This window comes from Rousettus aegyptiacus, unplaced genomic scaffold (assembly GCF_014176215.1).
Source record: "Rousettus aegyptiacus isolate mRouAeg1 unplaced genomic scaffold, mRouAeg1.p scaffold_m13_p_3, whole genome shotgun sequence".
In the NCBI taxonomy this organism is placed as follows: Eukaryota; Metazoa; Chordata; class Mammalia; order Chiroptera; family Pteropodidae; genus Rousettus; species Rousettus aegyptiacus.
In genome coordinates this window covers 4,589,626-4,612,809 of record NW_023416306.1, presented here as the reverse complement: position 1 = coordinate 4,612,809, position 23,184 = coordinate 4,589,626, and the positions used below count along the sequence as shown (strand labels likewise).

General features: G+C 61.8%; 1 protein-coding gene across 1 annotated transcript in view; it reads left to right on the top strand.

The window, feature by feature from the left end:
• Positions 1-23,184, top strand: part of HMCN2 (hemicentin 2) — a 129,516-nt gene that overhangs the window by 51,251 nt on the left and 55,081 nt on the right. The window contains 18 exon segments of the mRNA XM_036239433.1: positions 3,853-3,980; positions 5,792-6,046; positions 6,749-6,835; positions 9,601-9,795; positions 10,578-10,708; positions 10,953-11,100; positions 11,381-11,507; positions 12,305-12,459; positions 13,398-13,676; positions 15,097-15,378; positions 15,913-16,021; positions 16,232-16,401; positions 17,587-17,741; positions 18,168-18,264; positions 18,816-18,911; positions 19,758-19,934; positions 21,162-21,319; positions 22,147-22,270. Coding sequence (XP_036095326.1) covers positions 3,853-3,980; positions 5,792-6,046; positions 6,749-6,835; positions 9,601-9,795; positions 10,578-10,708; positions 10,953-11,100; positions 11,381-11,507; positions 12,305-12,459; positions 13,398-13,676; positions 15,097-15,378; positions 15,913-16,021; positions 16,232-16,401; positions 17,587-17,741; positions 18,168-18,264; positions 18,816-18,911; positions 19,758-19,934; positions 21,162-21,319; positions 22,147-22,270 — 2,873 coding nt within the window.

Here is a 23,184-nt window from a genome sequence, read left to right as displayed (position 1 = left end):
CCATCTGACAGCGACAAGTTACCGCAGGTGTGATAAATGCCTTAATGGCTCCGGGGGTATTTAACCCGAAGCAGGGCATCGCCTGGGGCAGCAGGGGTGGCTTCCCTGAGCCACAAAGGACGAGGGGGGTCGGGAAGGGTGGCATTAAGAGGGACTGCAGCCAAGGTGTGTGCTGGGGACGAGGCGGATGCCGTGGCCTGGGCATTGGTACAGTTCCCTGCACTTTCTATCAGGGGCCCTTTGGTCTCTGGGTGGGCGGGTCACCTTGGAGCTCGCAGGACCGGAGGGGCCTGGCAGGGCAGGTGGGTCGCTCTCGGACCCGCATCCTGGCCATCTGTGTGGCTGTGTAAACCTCGCAGCTGACCGTGAGGGCTCCAGCCTCATGGCTGTCATACACAGGAAGTTCCCCGCCAGCCTCCCCCTGGTTCTCATCTGGAAGCCGCAGGGAGCCATCTGGCCCTCGTGCCACGATGGAGCGGCCGCCGCTAATTACGCCACACGCACAGCGCGCACAGTGCGCACGCCCTTGCTCCCGCCTCTCCCCTGAGCCTGGCCCCACCCCTGGGCTGCTGCCCCCGCCTCTCCCCTGAGCCTGGCCCCACCCCTGGGCTGCAGCCTCCGAACCTGCTGGAGCCTCTGGGAAAGCGGACGGAGAGCCGGGTCGCGAGCCAAGCCAGGCGAGGGCTGCGATGGGGGAAGCGCAGCACGGGCAGCTGTGGGAGTCCATAGGAAGGACCTACCAGCCTTGGGGCATCAAGGCAGCCTTCCTGGAGGAGGCGATGCCTAAGTATTGTGGTTTGAGCGGGTGTCATCCAGGTGAACAGGGTAGGAAGAACAGCACGTGCCAGGGAGCGGAGGTGAGGCGGCCCCGGCCCCGCTGAGGAAGAGCAGTGGTCCAGCGCCACACGGGGAGGTGGGGGTGGGGGCCGGTCCATGTAGGTCCCTACGGGTCACGGTCCCGTACTTGGGTTTCGTCCAGCAGGCAGCCGCGGGCTGGGGTGGCGGTTTAAGGCAGAGCGGTGATCCGGCCAGGTGGGTGCTAAGAGCAGGCGCGGGCTCTGCGGGGCGGCCTCAGCTTGGCCGTCCGTGCGATGGACTCTCCCTCCTCCCATCTCTTCCGTAGTGAGCAGCATTCCCGCGCTCGGACGTGGCCCGGGGCTGGTCAGGAGAAAGACCAGACGCTTATTGTGTTGTTGAGAATCGTTTCCATTTGGGGGGGCTTCTTTTATTATTATTTTGTCCAGAAGCTCCTACTTCCTGTCCTGTGAAGGGCGAGGGGAGGGAGGGAGCAAGGGCCGTGTGGTTTTTAACGTTCTCGGGAGGTGACCTCCGAGATGGAGTCCAGAGCCGCCTTTTTGAATATGAGGAAACTGGGGTTCAGCGATGGCGACTGCCCTGCCTGAGGCTGCACAAGCAGGTGTATAGCAGACATCGACCCTCAAACCAGAACTCGGGTTCCCAGCCCAGACTCCTCTCCGCGGTCCCCGCCGTCCCCGCTCTGCCGGCTGAGGTGTGCCGCGACGTCCTGGGGGGCCCCGTGTCCCGGCCTCGGGTGTGACCGAGCACGTGTGCCAGTCTTCAGCTGGTGTGGCCCTTGTTCGAGGGATGTCACCATTATGTAACTTAAAAAAAAAACATCTTCAAAACTGTGGAGGAGGAAAGCTGAGCTGGGGGGGGGGGGGGTGCGGAGCCACGCAGGGCAGCCGGCTTCCTGTCTCTGCGCAAACATGGAAGTGGGTGGTGGTTTTCTTCCGCTTGGAACCCGCTTAGCGCTGCCTGGCCACTGGGGGACGGGGGAGGCGAGGGCCCGGGCGAGGGTCTGACTCGCAGCAAGGCCATTTATTGAACACTTATTATGTCCCAGCCTCTGTACCTCATGCCACTCGGTGCTCAGCGTCTCCTGTGACCGCCGATGAGGACATTGAGGCCTAGGGGGATGGAGATGGAGCTTTGGCCTACGGTCAGCCTGCGAGAGGCGGGGTGGTGGCTCCTGTTAGGGCCGCTTGCTCTCACGGTGCTGCTTCTCGGGACGGGGGCACTTCCTTGTGTCCCCCGGTGGCGTCCCAAGGGGTGGTCCCCTGACTGCCTGTCTCAGAGCCACCTAGGGCCTTAGTGAAATCCTAACTTCTGCTCTCTCATCATAGCCTCCGGGTGGGGCCTGGGGTTCTGCTGGTTTGGCATTACGCCAGGAGATGCTGACGAGAAGCCTTGTCCCACAAGGTGTGAGTGACGCAGGCTCTACCTGTGAGCCCTGATGATGTGTGAGGCTGTGGTCCAGGAGTCCCGCTTCTGGGTGTGAGGATACACATGGCCCTGTGCAGAGAGCTCCGGGGTGAAAGAAAGAACAGAGAATGAAAGAAAGGACTGAGGGAAGGGAGGGAGGGAGGAAGGAAGGAAGGAAGGAAAGAAAAAATATAAATGTTTAAATGTTCACCGAAAGGGGAGCAAATTAATCAACTGTGTTGTGATCGCACGAGGAAATACTATGCAACAGTGAAAAAAATGAATAACTTAGACCCACTCACACGTTGCCATTTATATGTGTTTTAAGCAATGCGACACTGCATCGCGCATTGTTTATGGATGCGGGGTTATCACCGTGGTAACAGTTGGCCTTTGCTGAGTGCTTCTCTGCTCCAGGCGCTGGGCTGTAAGTTAGGTCATTCGGGTCTCTGGACAACCCTGTGAGAGATACAAGCACCGCAGTTGTCTCCATTTTCCCAAATGAAACAACGGAGGCACAGAAAGGTTACGCTACTTGTCCGACCCCGCACAGCAAGCGCGAGGCCGAACAGGGTCGGACCCAGGTGCTCCGGCCCAGGCCTGGGCTCTAGAGACCTCCACCCAGTGCACCATCCACAACTGTCCTCAGATAACTGGCCCCGAGTGCCTGCTGGATGCTCGGGACAAACCGAAGGAGGGAGTGGCTGGGCGGGGGTTACTACCCCGCTTTGCAGATGGGGAGACCAGGGCCCAGCAGGGCAAAGCTCGGAGCCCAGGGCCGCACAGGGAGTGAATCGCCAGCAGTAGCGACCTATTTGGTCAGCGCACGCCCTGCCCAACACTTCGCTTGCAGCTGCCTGGGTCATGGGGCCACTGTCACCTGCATTTCGCGGAGGAGGAAACGGATACTCAGCAGAACGGGGAGTGGGGGCCAGGAGTGGAACTCAGGCCAGCTGTGACCTACTGCGCACAGGCTGGGGGTTTGGCCTTTGGGGCCCCCCCGCCCCCTTGCCGGCCACTTGGACTTGGGGCCAGCCGGGGCCAGCAGCCACAGCTGCCCTCTCTGTTTTATGGGGGCAGGACTGAGAGGAGCCAGCACATACGGGCAGTGACATCATGTCTGCTGGGGTCCCCTGGGGTCCAGCCCAGCTGCAGGAGCCTGGCTGTGGGTCCTGGATCCTTGTGGGATGGGGCCAGGTGGCTTCAGCAAGGTGGGCTGGACTGGGGAGGGCAGCGATGGGGGCCTCCACAGCCGCCTCCTAGGGGCTGAACAAAGGGCCGGGTGACGGGACACTGCCTGGCCGGCCCTGGTCCTTAGAGGCAGAGGGCCTCTGGGCTGGCAGCTCCTCCCCAGTAACTATGGAAGGGCCTCCACATGGACTCTCACCCCACCCCTCAACTCAAGGCAGGGTGGGGGAATGGCAAGTGAGTGCATTAGAGGGGGAGCAGGGGGAGCTGGCCTTGGCCTGGAGGTTCCGGGAAGGGGGGAGGGGCGAAGGGTGGGTGGTGAGCACTGCTTCAGTCCTGGCAGGCTTCCTGGAGGAGGTGGCTGGTTTGAGTTGGGTCTCGAGGTCTTTCCAGTGGGGTGGGGGTACGTGGGGGTCTCACCAGGGCCCCTCGCTCCTCCAGGTATCGCCTGCTCCCGTCGGGCTCCCTGCATCTGACACAGGCCCAGGTCGGTGACAGCGGTCTCTACGAATGCACGGCCAGTAACCCCGCAGGGTCCGCCTCTTGGCACTACATCCTCGGGGTGCAAGGTAGGGCCGGGGCTGGCGGCTCGGGTCACACCCGTCATCCCACCCGCCCTTCCATCTGTCTCAGGCCTTCTCGGCGCCCCCTCCCCGGCCTCCACATGCTGGCTCCGTCACCCCTTCACGGCGCCCCCCCGCACTTCCTCCATCATTCCTGTCTGTCTCAAGCTGCGTCTCCTCTTCCTCCCCCTCCTCCTGTACCCCTCGATTGGGGCCTGGAGACACTGCTCAGAGACCCCTCCTGAGCACAGGGCCCAGCGGGGGCCCAAGGCAGAGGAGACTTGGAGGTCAGGAGGGGGACCCATGAAAGGGGCTCTGGTTCCTGGCCCATCCGGGGGCCGAGGTCCCGTGCGCAGAAGCCAGTGAGTGGAGTCAGGAAACTTGTCATCACCAAGAGCCCTGAGGAGTCATGTCACAGTCAATTGACGAGGGCCCTCGGGCCACATCTGGCCCAAGTTCAGTGTTCGTGTGGCCCACATGTAAAGAATGGTATCTATATTTTTAAGTGATTTGGGGGAAAAAGACAAAACAATATTTTGTCACATGCGAACATTATATGAAATTCAAGATTTGATGTTCGTAAATACAAGTTTTATTATAGTATGGAAACAGTTGTTTACATTTCGTCTGTGGCAGGTGAGCAGAGACCGGCTGGCCCGCAAAGCCTAAAATATTTACTATCTGGCCCTTTATGGGAAAATCCAACCGACCCCTGATCTTGGCAAGCTCCCCGTTTCTCAGACGGGCAGGCGGAGGCTCGGAGGTTTGCTGTGGACCTGAGCACAGGAGAGACGCAGCGGCAGGGGGCCGGGGGATGAGCAGGGCCGGGTTCCATCCTGATTCTGCCCCCCACCGGCCGTGTGACCTCAGGCCAGCTGCCTGACCTCTCTAAGTCTTCGTTTCCTCCTCTGTAGAGTGGGGGCCACAAAGACGCCCCCATAGCTGTCTGAGGGGTACTGATGGGCGCCAAGTTCCCATGGTGGCCTTTTCTCTTGGGCGCTTTCTCCGAAGCTGGGAAGGGAGCGGGTGACCTCAGCTTCTCCCGAGGGCCCAGAACACCTGTCCCAGTCTTCTGTGCAGCACCCAGAACAGGAAGGCCCGTGGGGCCCAAGAATTTTTCTGGGTCCACCCGGTCCAAACCCCCAGGAGGCCATCTGGACCCCGGGCTGCACTGACCCAGCATTGGGGCCAGGTCCAGCACCGATCAGCCGCGGGAGTGGGGGGGGACTCTGGCCAAGTCACACGACCTTTCAGAGCCTCAGTTTCTCCATCTGCAAAATGGGCATGGCATCGCCCACCCCAGAGGAAGGACCGAGTGACATGGAGGGTGGGAAAGGGACTTCAAACACTCACGAGGAAGAAGCGAACGCCCCCATCATCCCAGGGCCCAGGGCGAGGAGAGACAGAGGTGGTGTGGGAGGGTAATTCCAGCCGCGATATGCCAGGCGGCACCGTAGGCCGGGTCCCGCGCACCTGCTTTCATCCTGGGTGGCTTTGCGATGAGGGGAAACTGAGGCTCTGGCCTGTGCAGGGTCCTGTGGCTGTGAGGGGCAGAGCTGGGATCCAAACCTCCTCCCCTGTGTATGCGGCCACCCAGCCTTGCCGTCCCCTCCAAGTCAGTCCCTTTGCCCCCTGAGCCTCAGTTTCCCTGTCCAGCACCGAGCTGGTATTTCCTGGCTTGGGGATCTTGAATGGTGTAGGGTGCGCTCGGCCCTGGGGTGGGGGGGGCCGGGGAGGTGGGGAGGTCGGGAGGGGTCAGGGCTATGTGCCCCCCCACCCAGGACCACTGCCTTGACACCACTCCCCACGGCCCTCAGTCCCCCCACAGGTGCAGCAGGGCCCACGGGTCCTGAAGGCCCTGGCGGGCGAAGCTCTGGACCTGAACTGTGTGGCCGAGGGCACCCCGGAGCCCAGGCTGACCTGGGCCAAGGACGGGGTGGCCCTGCGGGGTGAGCAGCCCAAGGGCTCCGTCCACTTTGCAGCTGTCCGAACCTCCGACGCGGGCATGTACCGTTGTGAGGCCTCCAACAGCGCTGGGGTGGACGCCTGGGAGCTGGAGCTCCAGGTGCTAGGTGAGTCCTCGGACCCCAGAACTTGCCTCTCTCACCCTCCCTGCAGGAGCCTGGGCTTCTGAAATGCTTGTGTTCCCTCTGGGCTCAGGGCCTTCCAGACACCCCTGCCCTCCCCTCGGCCCCCAGGCCCTGAGGTTCCGGGACCTTCGTCACCCCCCTGGCTACTCTGTCCTCTGGGTGGACAGAAGGTGGACAGCAGTGACTGAAGAGCAGGGTGTGGGCCCCAGCCCAACTTCCTCTTCTTACCAGCCCGACAGCCGTAGGCCAGTCATGGACACTCTCTGCCCCTCGGTTTTCTCACCTGTGAAGTGAGTCCAATACTGTGTAAGGGGTCCCTGAGAGAACGTTTGCAAGGCGCCTGGTGCATGGAAAGTTCTGGACCAATGGCGCTAGCCTCAGCTGGAGAGCAGGACGATGCTCGGCCCCAGGTGGCTGAGGGCCCAAGGCCAGCCAGCCTCCTGAGCCGCGGGCTCCTGCGTGGCCCCGGTGGCTGTTCCATGGGCCCCTGTGCAGGGGACGAGCCAGCACCACCAACCCGACTCACTCGCCCTGACGCCGAGGGCCAGAGCGTGGGCTTGCACCCCCTTACGCCTGGCTGGGGCTCGAGCGGCACCGTATCTGCTGGCCCTGGGTCTCTGAGGGGGGCGGGGTACCAGTCTTCAGGCTTAGGGTTGTGAGTGTGGCCATGTCGCCTCCCACCAGAGCCGCCGTACTGGGGTGCCGATGAGACCAGCGGCCTGCTGGAGCGAGTGGCGGGACAGAACGCCAGCCTGCCGTGTCCTGCCAGAGGTGAGGCTGGGGCGGGGCCTGCGGGAGGCGGAGCCCCGCCCACGCACCTGCGTCCGGTTCCCACCGCCGTGAGCAGGGCCTTCGATGACGTGGTGTTACTGGTCCTTCTAGCCAGGGCCGTGCTGGGGGTTTCACCCGTGGACACCCTAAGGGTGGGCCCTGGCTTAGCTCTTTTTAGCAGGGGGTTGACAGCTTGCCCAAGTTCACAGGCAGAAGGTGGCTCAGAAGGCTGCTGTGGTTTGACCCCAGCCCCTGGCGTTCCTCTGCGCCTGGGAATTGTAGCAGCTGGGGCTGAGGAAGCCCCAAGGGCCCTTGTGGCTTGAGGTCCGGTGTCCCCTGCCTCTTCCCGCACCCCAAACTTTCTCGCGCAAGATGGATGCGGATGCCCCTGGGAAAGCCAGCCCTTCCCAGGCCCCCTTGGGGCGGCAGCGCGGTGAGGGGCTGTGGTTGGCTGCCTAGCATTGAACCCTGCTTTGCCCCACCCCCCGGGGCTGTGTAACCCGGGGCGGTCTACACAACTCCTCCTTCCGGAGCCTGTTTTCTCGGAGGTACGGGGCGCTCCCGCCACACCCTCCGTTCAGGGCTGCAGTGAGGGCGCAGTGGGACAGCCCGGGTTTCCGTCCCTGCAGCGTGCCTGGCGCATAGCATAGCGGGGCTCGGGGAAATGCGTTGAGTGAATGAATGTCGAGTGAATGAATGATTTGCCCCGCTGCGCCTGGCGGATCCGCTGCATCCGAGCTGCTGCTTTTGGCTGTGGGCTCTTCTGTGACAGCTGAGAGGAGGCGCTGTGTCCCCTTGTGTGTGGACGGTGCCCTCTAGAAGGTTGGGCCTCCGGGCGACCGAGTGACAGCTTAGCAAAAGCTTGGCAGGAGCGGGGGCTCTGGTCCCGGTCTCAGCTGTGCCTCCTCGTGCCGCAGAGCCCGGGGAAGCCCCTGGGCAAAGACCGAGGAGTCAGGCACCAGGTGGGAACTGTGGGCGCCTGCGGGGTCCGCTCTGCAGAGCTTCGCCCGTGGAGGCGCCTGACATCCCCGCCCTTGACCATGGCGCCACCTTGTGTCGGCCTTTGGTAACAGCAAGCAGCCGTTCTGCGCTCTCCGGAGGTGGGACCCGCCCAGCCCCCGCCCTTTGCCCTTGGTGCTGCAGGACCACCCACGTTTGGGGAGGGGCCCGCCCTGGGGGCAGGACTTCAGCCCCCTCCGCACAACCCAAGACCCTCCAGTAAACACTGCCTGGTCCCGGCCTCTGCCTGCCGCCCGGCTGCCCTTGGCCTCTTCCTTATCAAGCAGGCGCTGCCTGGTGGGCAGTGTGGGGTGCTGGCGTTTACCAGCCACGTGACCTTAGGCTCGGAGGGCTCCCAGGCAAGAAGAAAAACCGAGGAGCCGGGCGCTGGAATGCGGGAGCCCTGGCACCTCCCGTGGGTGCCATCATCTGCCTTTTGCTTGTGGCGTGGGGCAGAGAGGCCAGGAGCCTGACCACTGACTTGCTGGTGATCCTGACATGTCGTTGCTCCTCTGTTGGCCCCTGTAAAGTGGGAGTGGGGAGGTGACATGAGGGACTTTAAGGGACAGCTCTGAGTCGCAGGGAATCTTCCCCACTGCAGAGCCACAGAGCGGGTCTGTGGTCAGAGCTCTTACAAGTTAGATGTTTTTCTTTTGCATTAAAAAAGGAAGCTCCCGTTTGGGCACTTCTTCCCCCCATCCTCTAACCTCCCAGACCTCCAGTCTCCAAAGACTGCCCTCTGATGCTCCCAGTGGGTCCTCTAGCTTCTGTAAGACCGGATTGAAAAAATAAAAATAAGTAAATTAATGAGGGGGGAAAGTTCCAGGGCTCAAAACCCAGTGCCCCTCCAGGCCAGCAGTTTTATGGGAGGATGGGAGTAGTCAGGGCTCTCCGAGAAGCTGAAGGGGCTGGTAGGGACGTGTGGGGTGTGTGTGTGTGGCATGTGCTGTGTTGTGTCCTGTGTGTGTGGTGTGTGTGTGTGTGTGTTCATGCATGTGTCCCCACAGTGGGGGAGCAGGCCCTGAGCACTGGGGCACTCCAGCAGGAAACTGCAGAGGATTCGTGAGGAAGCAGACCCTGAGGGCAGTATTAAGGAGCTGGCCCAAAGGCCCACCCAGGGCCAGCAGGCAGGGTCCCTGGCACTTAAGGAGAAGCAGTCAGTGCCGGGTGGACTGAGGCTGGGGACCCTCCTGAAAGAGAAGACACCTCGGGTGCCTTGGGTGTGCCACATCTCGATCTCAACCCCCAAAACCACCCAGAAGTGGCAGCCGCCCCTCCCTCCAAGGACCCATCCTCTAAGAGAGAGATGGAGACAGTGTGTTTGAAAGGTGCCCGCGGTGCCGGGAAGTGGCAGATAACATGCGGGTGTGCTTGATGATGGTTAGCATTAGCAGAGGTGGCGAGTCTCGATGACTAGTGGTGGCAGGGGACGGTGGGGGCTGACGGCGGTGTCCAGGGTGCTGACCTTCGGGTTTGTGGGGGCGGGGCACTGGGCTTGCAGTTGGGGGTGCAGCAGGGATCAAAGCAAAGGCCCTGGCCCTTTGCTTTGTGGGGGAGACAGACAGGAGACAAACCTAAATGCGTGTGTTTGTGTCTGGGGGAGAAGGAAGCAGAAAGGGGCTCTCCGCCTGTGGCCCCCAGGGCACCGGGAGACGGACAGGCAGCATTGTGCGGGAGGGTCAGCGACGTGCCCACAGGGTGCGGTGTGGGGTGTGGAGGAGGAGGGGGAAGGGTGCTCATGCTGATGGCTCTGTGTGCCTGGCCAGGGACGCCCAAGCCGCAGGTCACGTGGCGGAAGGGTGCTTCCTCGGAGCCCCTGCGTGGCCGGCCGGGCCTGGCAGTGCTGGACGAAGGCTCTCTGTTCCTGGCCTCGGTCTCTCCCAGCGATGGCGGAGACTACGAGTGCCAGGCCACCAACGAGGCGGGCTCCGCGGCCAGGAGGGCCAAGCTGGTGGTCTATGGTGAGCAGGGGCCCCAGAGCCGGGGTAGCTGGCACACTCCTGCCTGCACCCCAGGGTGCGCAGGGCCCGAGAGCTCCATGGAGGGGGGGGGCTGCAGACTGCATGGTGCCTGCGAGCGGAAGGCTCAAGGTGTCGTTGGGAGGATGGCAGGATGTATGGGCACCCCTTCCCCAGAGAGACCCCCTTGACTGCCGGGGACCGTGCGAAGGGAAGAACCTGTAACTCCACCAATGGCTTTAAATGGTCGAGTAGATGACATCATTTTTAAGTGATGGCCTGCTCCCACTGAGAGCGGCTAAAAGGGACCCAAGGCTTATATCCTCCCCGTCAACTTCCTCGAGCTCCCCACAGCCCCCCTCCCCACCATGCCGTGTGCAGAGCGCGGGGAGCCCTTCGCCTCCACTCAGACATGCCGAAGGCAGGTGGGGAACCAGTTTCCCATCTCCCCGTGACCAGCCACCCCTGGCTCGCCTGGGAAGTGGGTTACAAAGACATGCCCAGGCCCCGCCTTCAGAGATTCCGACTCAGGGGACCCTTGCAGGGGACCGTGACGACAGACAGGTCGAGTGCAGAACTGGAGGGGTCTGGAGCTCCGTCCCCTTGCGGGGCTGGTTGTCACAGAGCGGCACCAGTGCCCGGGCACCACCCGCGTGTGCGGCCCCGGGGTGGGGCCCGGATCTGGGGCTGCCTGTCCAGGCCGGGACGGGCGGCCGAGCCGGGGCCCAGGCCGCTGCGGCTCTCCGGGGGCGGGGGGCAGCTCCTGTGCCTCTGCTTGCTCCCAGTGCCCCCCAGCATCCGGGAGGACGGACGCAGGGCCAACGTGTCGGGCCTGGCTGGGCAGTCCCTGACGCTGGAGTGTGAGGCGAACGGCTTTCCGGCCCCTGAGATCGTGTGGCTCAAGGATGGGCAGCCGGTAGGTGTCCCCCGGGGCGGCCCACCTGCCAGGGGGGTGTGGACAGGTTCCTGCGTGTGCCAAGCTGTGGCGGGAGACGTGACAGGTGTTTTTAGTGATGCAGTGGTGCTCAGGGCGGGGGGAGACTGAGGTCCCACTGTGAAGCCTTGGGGGGCTGCATGGTGGAGAGGGCCTGGCACTGCTCCGGGAGTCAGCAGCCCACGTTCCCGTCACCAACCAGCTCCCTCTGGCCCCTTCCGCCCAGATCCCCGAGGTGGGCAGCCACCGCCTCCAGAACGGGGCCCGGGCCCTCCACTTCCCCGCGGTCCAGGAGGACGATGCCGGCCTCTACTCCTGCCGCGCGGAGAACCAGGCCGGGGCCGCCCAGCGGGACTTTGCGCTCCTCGTGCTCAGTGAGTGAGGCCCCCACACCGCCTGCGGCCCCCAGCCTTTGAGGCGGGCGAGGGAAGGGCAAAGGGCAAGGGGCACGCCCCAGAGCCGGAGCTGTGCTCACACGGCCGTCCGGCCAGGCACACACCAGACACTCACAGTCCTACCCCGGCCACGACTGCTGGGCGCGTGCCACAGGAGAGCACCGCAGGCTGCTGAGGGGGAGGGGGAGCGCCCCAGACAGGACGGGCGGGCGAAGGGAGGGGTCCCCACTGGTTCATTCTCCCCACTTCTCATCCTCAGTCCCGCCTTCCCTGCCGGGAGCTGGGGCCGCTCAGGAGGTGGTGGGTCTGGCTGGTGCCGAGGTGGAGCTGCAGTGCCGGACCTCAGGGGTCCCCACGCCCCAGGTGGAGTGGACCAAGGACAGGCAGTGAGTGGCCCCTGGCGAGTGGCGTGGGGGTGGTGCCCACACCTGGGCTGGGTGTGGGGGACGCTCTGGGGAGGTCGAGCCCTGCGGCAGCTTGGCAGGCATCACACACGCCACAGGGCCCAGGCAGGGCCCAGGCAGAGGGCAGCGCGGGCACCCACCCCCCAGCCTGCAGTCACCCAGGAGAGACCCGCTCTCACCAGCGGGATTCTCTTATTTCTTGGCTGCCTTTTTTTTTTTTTTTTTTTTTTTTTGATTTTTTTTTTGAGGTAAAATCCACACAACCTGAAACAAACCATTCTAAATTCACAACTTAGTGGCATTTAGCGCGTCCAGTATCGTACAACCATCAGCTCTACCTAGTGCCAGAAAGTTCGGTCACCCGACACGGAGACCCCACACCCGTGAGCTCTCTCCGTTCCCCGCCCCCGGCCCCTGGCAACCCCAGTCTGTTTTCTGACTCTGTAGATTTCCTTACATTTCATACGAACGTCATGGGGTTCGTACTACATGTGGCCTCCGTGTCTGGCTTCTTTCGCTTCGCACAGTTTTTGGGGTTCACTCATGTCGTAGCAGGAGTCAGCACTCCATTCCCCTAAATGGCTGAATGACATCCCCCGAGGGACCATCACACTTTGTGTATCCATTCGCCCGTCGATGGGCGCTTGGGCTGACGGCACCTCTCGGTGACTGTGCACCTCTCTGCCTTCCTCGTCCCCAGGGGCGGGCTCTCCTCCTCGCTGCCAGCCCCCGCCTGCCCCTTGGCCTGACCAGCACTGTTCTCCTGACCATCCTTGCAGGCCCGTCCTTCCGGGGGACCCTCACATCCAGCTCGAGGAGGACAGCCAGGTTCTCAGGATCACCAGCAGTCACCTGGGGGACCAGGGGCGGTACCAATGTGTGGCCTTCAGCCCAGCAGGCCAGCAGACGAAGGACTTCCAGCTCAGAATCCACTGTGAGCCCAGCCCCCGCCCCGGCTGCTCGCCAGGCTTCCCTCGGCTGCCCGCTGCGTGCAGGGAGGACAAGGGCAGACGCATGGGCCTCGAGGCGTCCAGCAAAGCTGAGCGGGAGGGACGTCTCCTGTTCCCCTGGTCCCCGTCCCTGCTTTGCAAGCTTGACCCTTCCCGATAACCACTCAGGGTGATTGTTTCTTGGCTTTTTCCTTTAAAGCAAGTCGCTTCCTGCTGAAGCATGTTTGTTTAAAAGGATATTGAGTATCTCAGCTGTAAGCGGGAGACCAGGGCCCCTTGGCCTTCGTCAGCGGAGGCTGTAAAGTCAAATGCATTGGAACGTGCCCAGGTGGACCTCCTGCCGAGGGTCCCGCACCGTGTCTGCTCCGTGGGGTCCAGGGCTGAGTAGAAAGTGCTGGGAAGGTTGAGTACCTAGTCATAAGAAGCAGGGCCTTTTCCTCTGATGTAACCAGGACGGAAGGGCCTCGGGCAGGGCTGTTCCACCGTGAGCCGCAGGGATCTTTCATGCTGTATGCCCGTGCACTCCGAGGATCACCTTGGTACCGCTGATGACGTGGGACCTGCCCCTTGGGACCCCCCAACTTGGTTCAGCCCCTCATTTTACAGATGAGGAAACTGAGGCCCAGAGAGGGGAGGGGACCTACCCGGGTCATACAGCCAGTTAGAGGCAGAAGGGGGTCCAGAACCCCCACGCTGACCACCCGCACCTTCTGCACCTCTTGTGATGACCCGGCTTGCTTCCCATGTCAGCATGCCCCGGACCGGCCCCTCCTGTCTGTCCCCAGACTCCACTTCTCCCCTGCAGCAGAAGCCTGGGACCTGTGCAATGCTCATGGCCCACAGGCGTGTGCATGTCACTTTGGGGGGGGGCGCACCAGCTGCCTCAGGGGGCTCCCTGTGACCATTCCCCTCTTGTCTTCAGCACCTCCCACCATCTGGGGCTCCAACGAGACAAACGAGGTGGCTGTCATGGAGGGCCACCCGGTGCAATTCCTGTGTGAGGCCCGAGGAGTACCGGCTCCTGACATCACCTGGTTCAAGGATGGGGCCCCGCTGCCCCCCAGCTCTGAGGCTGTGTACACCAGGGGCGGCCGGCAGCTGCAGCTGGGGAGGGCCCAGGTCTCGGACGCTGGCATCTACACCTGCAAGGCCAGCAATGCTGTGGGGGTCACGGAGAAAGGCACCAGACTGGAGGTTTACAGTGAGTGGCCGGGAATTACGGCAGTGAGCAGTGGCCAGCTGGGCTGGGCAGAGGAAGGGACTCCGGGCCAAGGTGGCCTCTGCCTGACTATGGTTCAGTGAGGGGCGTGGCCAGAGGCCCAGGATAGTGGGACTAAGGGGTTAGCCAGGGAGAAGGGTCATCATCTCAGCTCATCTCACTCCCCACAGGCAAGGAAACTGAGGCCAGGTGCAGAAGTGCCTGTCGAGGGGCCCAGGCAGAGCCCAGTGGGGAATTCGGGTTTCCTCTCATGATTTAGGGCTTTTCACGAAGCCACAGCCAGATACCCTGAGGACTGCTGCTAATTAACCGCTCTTAATGAATCACTTACTGAGAGCCAGACGCCCTGGGGCCTTCGCAGTGTCAGCTGCTTTAATTAGCTGTAGGGACTCTTGTCTCTCCACGTGTAGACAAGCAGAGTGCACTCTGGGGCTGGAGGGACTGGCCCAAGGTCACCCCGCTGGGTCCCGGTTCATACCCAGGGGGTCGACCGTAAATCTTGAGCTGTTAACCTTGGCATCGGCCATTGCTCTGAGGCCACGCAGAGAACTCAGAGGGTAAGGTGTGCAATGGTGGGCAGGGGTGGGGTCTGAGCGGGGCCCCGGTGAGGTTCAGAGGGCAGAAGGCAGGCCAGGGGCGTCATCCTGGCCCGTGAGGAGTTGTCTCAGGAACTCTGGCCCCCAAAGATGTAGAGGGCTTGGGTGCTGGAGCCCCAGGGACCCCAAAGGGAGGTTGGGCTGTGGGGTCAGGCTCTGAGGATGAGGCCAGCTGCTGGCTTAGGGACTCTAACCTGAGGATCTTGGAAACCGAATGGAAAATGCATGTGTTTTCTTGATATTTTCAAAGAGGCTCGTGACTCAAACAAGGCTGAAAGGCAGATCCCAGTCCGTCATTGCCTCGTGTCCCCCGGCGATGCCTCTGTGGGCTCAGCAACATGGGGGGGGTCCTCCCCCAGAGGAAGAGAGACGCCCCCCAGGGCTTGGCTCCCCCTTGGCCGTTGCAGGCCATCGGGGCTTGGGTCTGCCTCAGTTGTCCACCATCTCAGGCCAGGGAGGGGACTTGTAGGAGCAGTGGCTTTGACCTTAAGCCTGGGGATCCCATCGCTTTGAGTTAGCAGACCGACTGTGTGCCATTCCTGGAAACACATACAGAGACAAGCTGTTTTTCTGCTCACGATGAGCCCACAGTGGGGCGGGGGATGGAGAGCCGTAAGCAGCGCCAGGGACAGGGTGCTACCAAGAGGCAGAGGTGGAGGGAACACTCCCAGCCGGGGGCCTGGGCCAGGCCAGGGTTCCAGCCGGCGGAGGTGAGGGAAGACCGTCACATGTTGTGGGGGTCAGCAAGGGGCTCAACCAGGGCTCGGGTCACCCCAGCCCTGAGCAGCCCCGTGCCTCTCCCCTAGTCCCACCCACCATCGAGGGCGCTGGCGAAGGGCCTCACTTAGTGAAGGCCGTGGCCGGGAGGCCCTTGGCGCTGGAATGCGTGGCCCGAGGTCGCCCACCGCCCACCCTGTCCTGGCACCACGAGGGACGGCCAGTGGTGGACAGCAACGGCACGTGGCTGGAGGCCGGCGGCGGCCTGCTGAGCCTGGAGAGCCTGGGGGAGGCGTCCGGAGGCCGGTACAGCTGCGTGGCCAGCAGCCCGGCTGGGGAGGCCGTGCTGCAGTACGCCGTGGACGTGCAGGGTGAGCCCCGACCCGTCCCACCCAAGTCACCGGGGCTGTGGCCCCCCTTCCCCCAACACACCTGCATTGCACCAGGCCCCACAGCCTTCTGAGAGCTGCTCTTGTCAATGGTCAGTGGGATGGACATTTATCGAGAAGTCGCTAAGGCCCAAAGCTGGGGCATGGGCGGTGATCTCGGAGACGGGTGGGTGGAGCCTTCCCCTACTTTCTCCCACTCAATGGACATCTCTCTGGCATTGATTCTGGGGTGGCCCACGTGGTGTTGGAGATAAGGCAGGGGACAAGGCAGGCAGGACTCCTGAACCCCCAGACTGATGAGGAGACAAATACTGAATAAACAGGACAAGGCCAAGCAGAGGCCACCTGGCCTTGGGTAGTCCTGGAAGGCCTCTTGGAGGAGGCACCATTTATGGGGGAACTTGAAGGGTAAGGCGAGGCTTGGGCCTTGCTCTGAGGGTACTGGAGACTTGGGAGGGCTTTAGGGTGTGGCTTGCTCAGCTCTAAACGCCTAAGGGGGGGGGGTCCTGCCTGCAGTGCCCCCACAGCTCCTGGTGGCCGAAGGCTTGGGCCAGGTGACCACCCTCGTGGGACAGCCCCTGGATCTTCCCTGCCAGGCCTCAGGCTCTCCGGTGCCCACTGTCCAGTGCGTATGGGGAGGTGGGGCTGGGGCTGGGGCGGGGACATGCGGGCAGAGAGCGCGTGCTTTGGGGGGTGGGCGGGGGACAGGAGACACTTCCCCTTCCCAACAGTGTGGAAGAGGCCTGCGGAGCCAGGGGGCGCAGGCAGGCCTGGCTTGGCCACCGCCCCGCCTTCCCTGGCCTCAGGCGGCCCCTCCCCCTCCCGCCCACCTCAGATGGCTGCAGAATGGCCGGCCAGCGGAGGAGCTGGCAGGGGTGCGGATGGCCTCCCAGGGAGCCACCCTGCACATCGACCGCGTGGAGCGGGCCCACGCGGGCCTCTTCTCCTGCCAGGCCACCAACGAGGCGGGCACTGCCGGGGCCGAGGTGGAGTTGTCTGTGCACGGTGAGGGCGCGTGGGAGGCCCGGATGGCCTCTGCCGGGTCCGGTGGACCTGGGAGGGATGTGGAGCTGGTCTTGTCTGGACAGCGCTTCTGGGCTGGACTCCCCAGCTCCCCGAAGAGATGCGACAGGAGAGGCTGGTCTTGGCCATTTACCACGGTCGTCTGCCCGTCCACAGGCCCTCGCTTCCCTCCCCAGTCTTCCCTCCACGCTGGCCACAACGAACGTGATTCAATATGTCAGCTCTCTCACCTCTGAGCCCACAGATGCTATTTCCCTGCCTGGAACATTCTGCCTCTGTGCCTGCTAGCTCCTCCCTATCTTTTGTTTCTGTCCTAAAACACCCTTTCTTCCAGGAAGCCCTCCTGGATTCTACCATGGTTCTAATCCACACTGCCCAGCCTCCCTTGGCTATATATAGCTCACTCCTCACTGTATTGGGAGTGCTTGTTTGGTCGTCTATCTCTGCGGCCCAGCTCAGGGAGCTCTGAGAGGGTGACACAGTGGTCACCATTCTTTGCTGTGTCCCTGTGCCCAGTAGAGCTGAGAGCACAGAGTAGATGCTAGATGGATGGATGGATAGATGGATGGATGGATGGATGGGTGGATGGATGATGGGTGGATGGATGATGGATGGATGGATGGGTGGGTGGGTGGTGGATGGATGGATGGGTGGGTGGGTGGATGGATGGGTGGATGGATGGATGGATGGATGGATGATGGATAGATGGATGAGTAGATGGGTGGGTGGATGGCTGAGTGGGTGAATGGATAGATGATGGATGGGTGGATGGGTGGGTGGATGGGTGGATGGATGGATGATGGATGGGTGGATGGGTGGATGGATGGATGGGTGGATGGATGGGTGGGTGGATGGGTGGATGGATGGGTGGATGGGTGGATGGATGGATGGGTGAATGGGTGGATGGGTGGGTGGATGGATGGGTGGATGGATGGATGATGGATGGGTGGATGGGTGGGTGGATGGATGGGAGTATTTTTGAGAAAGGAAAGACTTGCCCGCCTGGCTCCCCATCTGGCACTCTTCCCCTAAGCCAGGTGTCTGGATGGGGCTAGAGGGCAGCCCTGCAAGGCCGTGCCCTGCTCCTCAGGCACTGAGGGGGCTGCCGGGTGCCCGCCGTACCCCTCCTGACCCTGAGTCAGCCTTCCTTGCCTCTCCCCCACCCAGAGCTCCCATCGGTGGTCATCATCGGGGGTGAGAACATTACAGCCACTTTCCTGCAGCCTCTGACCCTCAGATGTGCAGGCACTGGGGTGCCTACCCCGAGCCTCCGCTGGTGGAAGAACGGGGTGGCCCTGGCGTCCTCGGGGGGGATCCTGCAGGTATGTGCATGGCCCTAGGGCTGGCGGGGCAACCTTGTACAGGGGCGGGGCCTGCTGGAGGCAGTACGAGCACAGAGCCCACCCTGCCTGGCAGTGCTCCGTGGGCCTGTGTGCTGGGTGGCCCTGCAGAGGGAAGGGTGCCCTTACCTCAGCCCAGGTCCCTGGGGCTTCAGCTGTCTGAGGAAGAAAGCAGGGGAGAAGGAGAGTATCCCCAAGATCAGAGGGGTTCCCTGGAATCTGAGTGCAGAACTCCACCCCGAAAGCCAGACTCGACCCCATGTCTCACTTCTCCTGCCCCTGAGGTCAGGAGTAGCCTGGCCACTCGCCATGTCCCAGCATCGCTCTGCCCTCCAGTGATGGGCACCCCGGTGTCCCCGCCCCCTGTATCCCCGTGCCACACACTCTGCCCTCTCTTCTCCCCCCAAGATCGAGAAGGTGGACCTGCGGGATGAAGGCGTCTACACTTGTGCCGCCACTAACCTGGCTGGGGAGAGCAGGAGGGACGTGGCGCTCAAGGTTTTGGGTGAGGACGTGGGCGCGGATGGAGGGTGATTCCTTCAGGGCCCTGGCATTCCATGGGAGGGGGAGGGGAGGGGGATTTAAAGTCGCAGTCTTGCATTCGACTTTGGAAGTGGAAAGTCATTTGCTCTGTGGCCCCTTTGGGATTTTCTGCAGGATTTTTTGTAGATGTTTTTGTCCATAATCATTTATCTTTGCTTGTTTTATTCATTTTGGGGATTCTTTACGTCTTTGCGTGTGTGGGGACAAATCCCTATACTTGTCACTGGTCATGGCTGTCTGGGGTTCTGCCTCCCTGCCATGCTGGGTGTCTCCTGTTCCTGGGGGTGGGCGCTGGGGTGGCCCTTGTACGGTTGTAATGAAGACTGCAGCTCAGCACCTTTGTTCTTGTACCTGGTTCAGGCGTGGGATTCCTTGGTCAGAAGGCATGAGCTGTTTGCGGGCCCTTGTTTCAGGACCCTTCGGGAAGGCTGGGGTGGGGGGCATCGGCATGGCTGAGATTTGAGCTGCCAGGGCTCACACTCATCAAACCAGGGTTCTTCTTGTCTTCCTCAGTGCCCCCCAACATTGAGCCAGGCCCAGTCAACAAGGCAGTGCTGGAGAATACCTCGGTGACCTTGGAGTGCCTGGCTTCAGGTGTGCCCCCTCCAGGTAAGACCCTTGCTTTTGTCTGAAAGCCACCGCCCAGGGGCCCCAGACCCCCATCTAATGGGGCTGCCCAGTGCCCTGGGTGCTGCTCTGGCTGTGGACAAACAGGGTGAAACCGGCAGGTCCTTCTCCGTTTCTTGCATGTCCTCTCTTCCTTCACAATAACTGTTTATCCAGTGTGCATTACGTGCCAGCCACCTGCAGGGCCCAGAGCCTTGGTGCTGGGGGCGGGGTTGCCCCGGGGCTGGGGGTGGGCCCTAGGACCTCCACACCGCTGTCCATCTGGGCCACTGCTCTAGACCAACAGTCGAGGAAAGGGCTGGAGCTTGGGGGCGAGTGTTTGGCAGTCAGGGTGGGTCCAGGAGAACGGTCCATCTCCTGTCCCCCATCTGGACCCCCATCTGAACCAGGTCCACTTAGCTTTGCTGGGGTAGCGAGCTCTGGAGGCATTTGCCCCCTCCCATTGGGGGGACTTTGTTCTGAAGGTCCGGTTGGTCCATACTTATGAGGCTGCTGTTGTTTGGGGTACACCAGGTTCTCCTCTAAAGCTCTCCCTCCTGAGCAGTATCCTGGCAGGGGGAGCAGGGAGTGAGGGGGCAGGCCGGCTTTGACTCGCCTCCTCCTGGCTGCCACGGCCTCTGCTTCCCGGGGCTTCCTCTCCGCCCCTACTTCCGTCTCAGGCAGCACGGCCTTGTTTGCCTCTGCCCCGCTTCCTGGGGGGCTCTGGCTTCCTCCAGTGCCTGAGGAAAGGCACGCCACGCGGCCGCCCTGGAAGCCTCTCTCGGATGCCCCTTACGCAGGCAGCCGAAGGGCCGGCAGCAGCCCTTGAGTCTCTCTCCTCTCTCCCAGACATCTCCTGGTTCAAGGGCCGCCAGCCCGTCTCTGCCCGGAAGGGAGTGACCGTGTCGCCTGATGGGAGAGTCCTCCTCATTGAGAGAGCCAGATTCTCTGACTCCGGGAGCTACCGCTGCGTGGCATCCAGTGTGGCAGGCCACACGGAGCTGCAGTACGGCCTACGAGTCAATGGTGAGCTGCCCTGGGACTCAAGGCGTTTTGTCCAAAAAGTCGTCTTTCGTAAATTTGTCTATCAGCTTGTCATCCATCCATCATCCATCCATCATCTATCCATCTACCATTTATTCATCCATCCACCTTTTTTTTCATCCATCTTTCCTTCCATCCATCATTCGGCCATATATTCATCATCCATCTGTTCATCCATCCATCCATTTACCTATCTATCTGTCCTTCCTTCCTTCCTTCCTTCCTTCCTTCCATTTATTGTCATCCGTCCATCTGTCCTTTCATTCGTGAATAGAAAGAGCCAACTGTCTTTCCATTGATCTAACCATCCATCCAATCCTCTGCCTATCTGACTGGCCATCTGTCCACCCTCCCGCCCATCCATCCATTCTTTCAACCGTCTGTCCCTTCACATTTATCGAGGATGTGATATGGGGCAGACCCTGGGCCTGCAGCCCTGAACGAGACAGACCCAGGAGTTCTCTGTCTAAACAAAGGACTGTTTCTTGATAGTGGTTATAAGAACTAGTGAAGGTGAGGTACAGCTGAGTACCTGGAATTGGACTATCCCTGTGTCTTGAAGGGCCGGATGCTTAAAGACTACCTGCCAAGACCTGAGGCTGCAGAGACCTGGGGAATTCCAGAAACTTAAAGGAGGCTGGGAGCTTACAGAACAAGGGGAGGAGGGCACAGGGTGGTGCTGGTGGCCAGGTGGAAGCCGGAGGGGTCAGATCTTTATCCTCAGAGCAGCGAGTATTTGTGCAGGAGACTGGAGCCCGGGGCATCATAGCTTGTGTCTCCCAGATACAAACGAATCTTCCGATCACTTTCTGCTCAAGAGGGGCTGCCTACAGGGCAGTGTTTCATCTGATATCTCTGAGTTGGAAAACAAAACCTGCCCGGAGGTCCCCAGTCCTCCCTGCCCCGTACCACCCCGATAATGACAATGACGTCCTGCTGACCAGAGGCCCAAATTCCAGAGCTGCTTCTGCAGCTTCGCAGCCGGTCGACCTCAGGCAGGCGACCTGCCTTCCCTGAGCCTGTGTCCCACCTGCACAGGCCTCACAGTTCGCCTCCCGCGGCCTTGAGAGCTGTGGAATGGCACACCACGTTGAGAGTGGCTGTCCCTGTGCTTTAGTCTGTGGCCTGTCGGGGTGCCCAGCCAGGCGCCCTCCCTGTTTCGCCCTCAGTGGGGCTCAGCCCACGTTCTCTGTCACCCCCATCCTGCAGTACCTCCACGCATCACACTGCCACCCAGCCTGCCGGGGCCCGTGCTGCTCAACGCCCCAGTCCGGCTGACCTGTAACGCCACCGGCGTCCCCAGCCCCACGCTGATGTGGTTAAAGGATGGAAACCCCGTGTCCACCGCAGGGACCTCTGGCCTTCAGGTCAGTAGGCTGGGTGGCCACTGCTCACCTCCCTGGTGCCTCAAGAGGTGCTGGGAGCAGAGGTCAGGCCTGGGAGCTCCGAGGCGAGAGGGAGAAGCAGTGATCACCCAGGACGGTAGGTGGAGAGATTTCAAGCTTAGAGTCTGGGGCGCATGGTCCCCGGAAACAGCACGTGCCACAGATGCGAGCCATCTGCGTGGTAGAGATTTTTCCAGTAGCTGTATTAAAATGAGTAAAAAGAAACCATTTTTAATACTACATTTTAGATAAGCCACTATATCCAAAAATGTATCATTTCATCACGTGATTTCTTTGAACTCTGTTGTGTATTTTACACTTGGGGACTGGCCCCATTTCAGGGGCTCATTAGCCACAGCAAATCTCTAGAGCAGCGGTCCCCAGCCTTTCTGGCACCAGGGACTGGTGCTCCTATGGGAATCTAATGCCCGATGATCTGAGGCGGAGCTGAGGCGGTGATGCTGGCGCTGGGGAGCGGCTGCAGATACAGATGAAACTTCGCTCGCTGGCCAGCAGCTCACCTCCTGCTGTGCGGCCCGGTCCCTAACAGGCCACAGACTGGTGTCAGTCCGAGGCCCGGGGATGGGGACCCCTGATCTAGAGGACCTTTTCAAAGGACCGATGTAATTGCCCACTGGCCAGCAGAGGTCCCGAGGTCTGGGCACAGCTCCTGGTTCTCCTGTGCCGGGGAGGGGTCTGGCGGTCAGGGGCAGGCTGCCCGGGCGTGCTCGGCGGCGGGGCCAGCTTAGGGTGTGGGTGCTGGCCTGTGAGGTGCGTAGTCTCATGTGGGCTTCCGTCTGGGGACGCAGGTCTTCCCGGGGGGCCGGGTCCTCACGCTGGCCAGTGCCCGGGCCTCCGACTCTGGCAGCTACTCCTGCGTGGCCGTGAGCACAGCGGGCGAGGACCGCCGGGAGGTCATCCTGCACGTCCATGGTGAGTCTCAGGCTGGGCAGGCCGTCTGGTGCGGGCCAGCGGCTCGGGAAGGAGGGCCTGCGGATGTCCCCAACATATCTGGGCGAGGGGGGAGTGGCTGGGTGCAGGAGACGCTGGCCCGAGGCTGCAGCTGCCTCCAGCGTGGGAGTCGGTTGGGGTGAGAGCACTCCCACTGGGGATGGGGGGCAGGTGCGCGGCCCCACACAGCCCGGAGCTCCGAGTTCAGCGGACAGGTAGGAGGAGTGTGATGTCGCAGAGGCGGCCCCCGGCCGAGAGTCAGGAACCTGACGTTTTCGCGGTGCTGGGTCAAATGTGGGGAACAGTCCATTTGGGAAAGGCAGGCAGGGTGGTGGTTAGGAGGAGCAGCTCGGGTGTCATGGACCTGGGGTTCGAATGCCGCCTCCACCACTCTCTAGCTCTGTGGCCTTGGGCTGGTCCCTTAGCCTCCGTTTCTTCATCCATGAAATGGACGAAGACGCCGCCCACTTCAGAGGTGGTCGCGGGAGTCACCGCAGGCTGAGCAGGCCACCTGGTCCAGGCCAGCGTGTGGTGACTATCGCAACCACAATCAGGAAGCGGTTAGAGTTGCTCCGATTTTTAAATTTCCTCGTATGGGATTTTGTGGGCGCCCCTGGGGAGACGTAGAGCCTTGGGTGGGCCGGGGGAGGAGGCGTTCAACTCCTGCTGCTGGAGTCGGGGTAACAGTCAACAGGCGTCGTGTGCCCATGCGCTCCCCAGTGTCACTGCTGAATCTCCCAGCGGCCCCCCGGGGTGGGCACGTCTCCTGGGCTGCACATAGTGACCGAGTCGTGAGACGCAGGACTCCTGCCTCCTTAACCCCTACGCTGCACGAGCACAAGGTGCCTGGGGGAGCTGCTTTGAAAAAAACTTTTTAAAAAATAAAAATATTACCA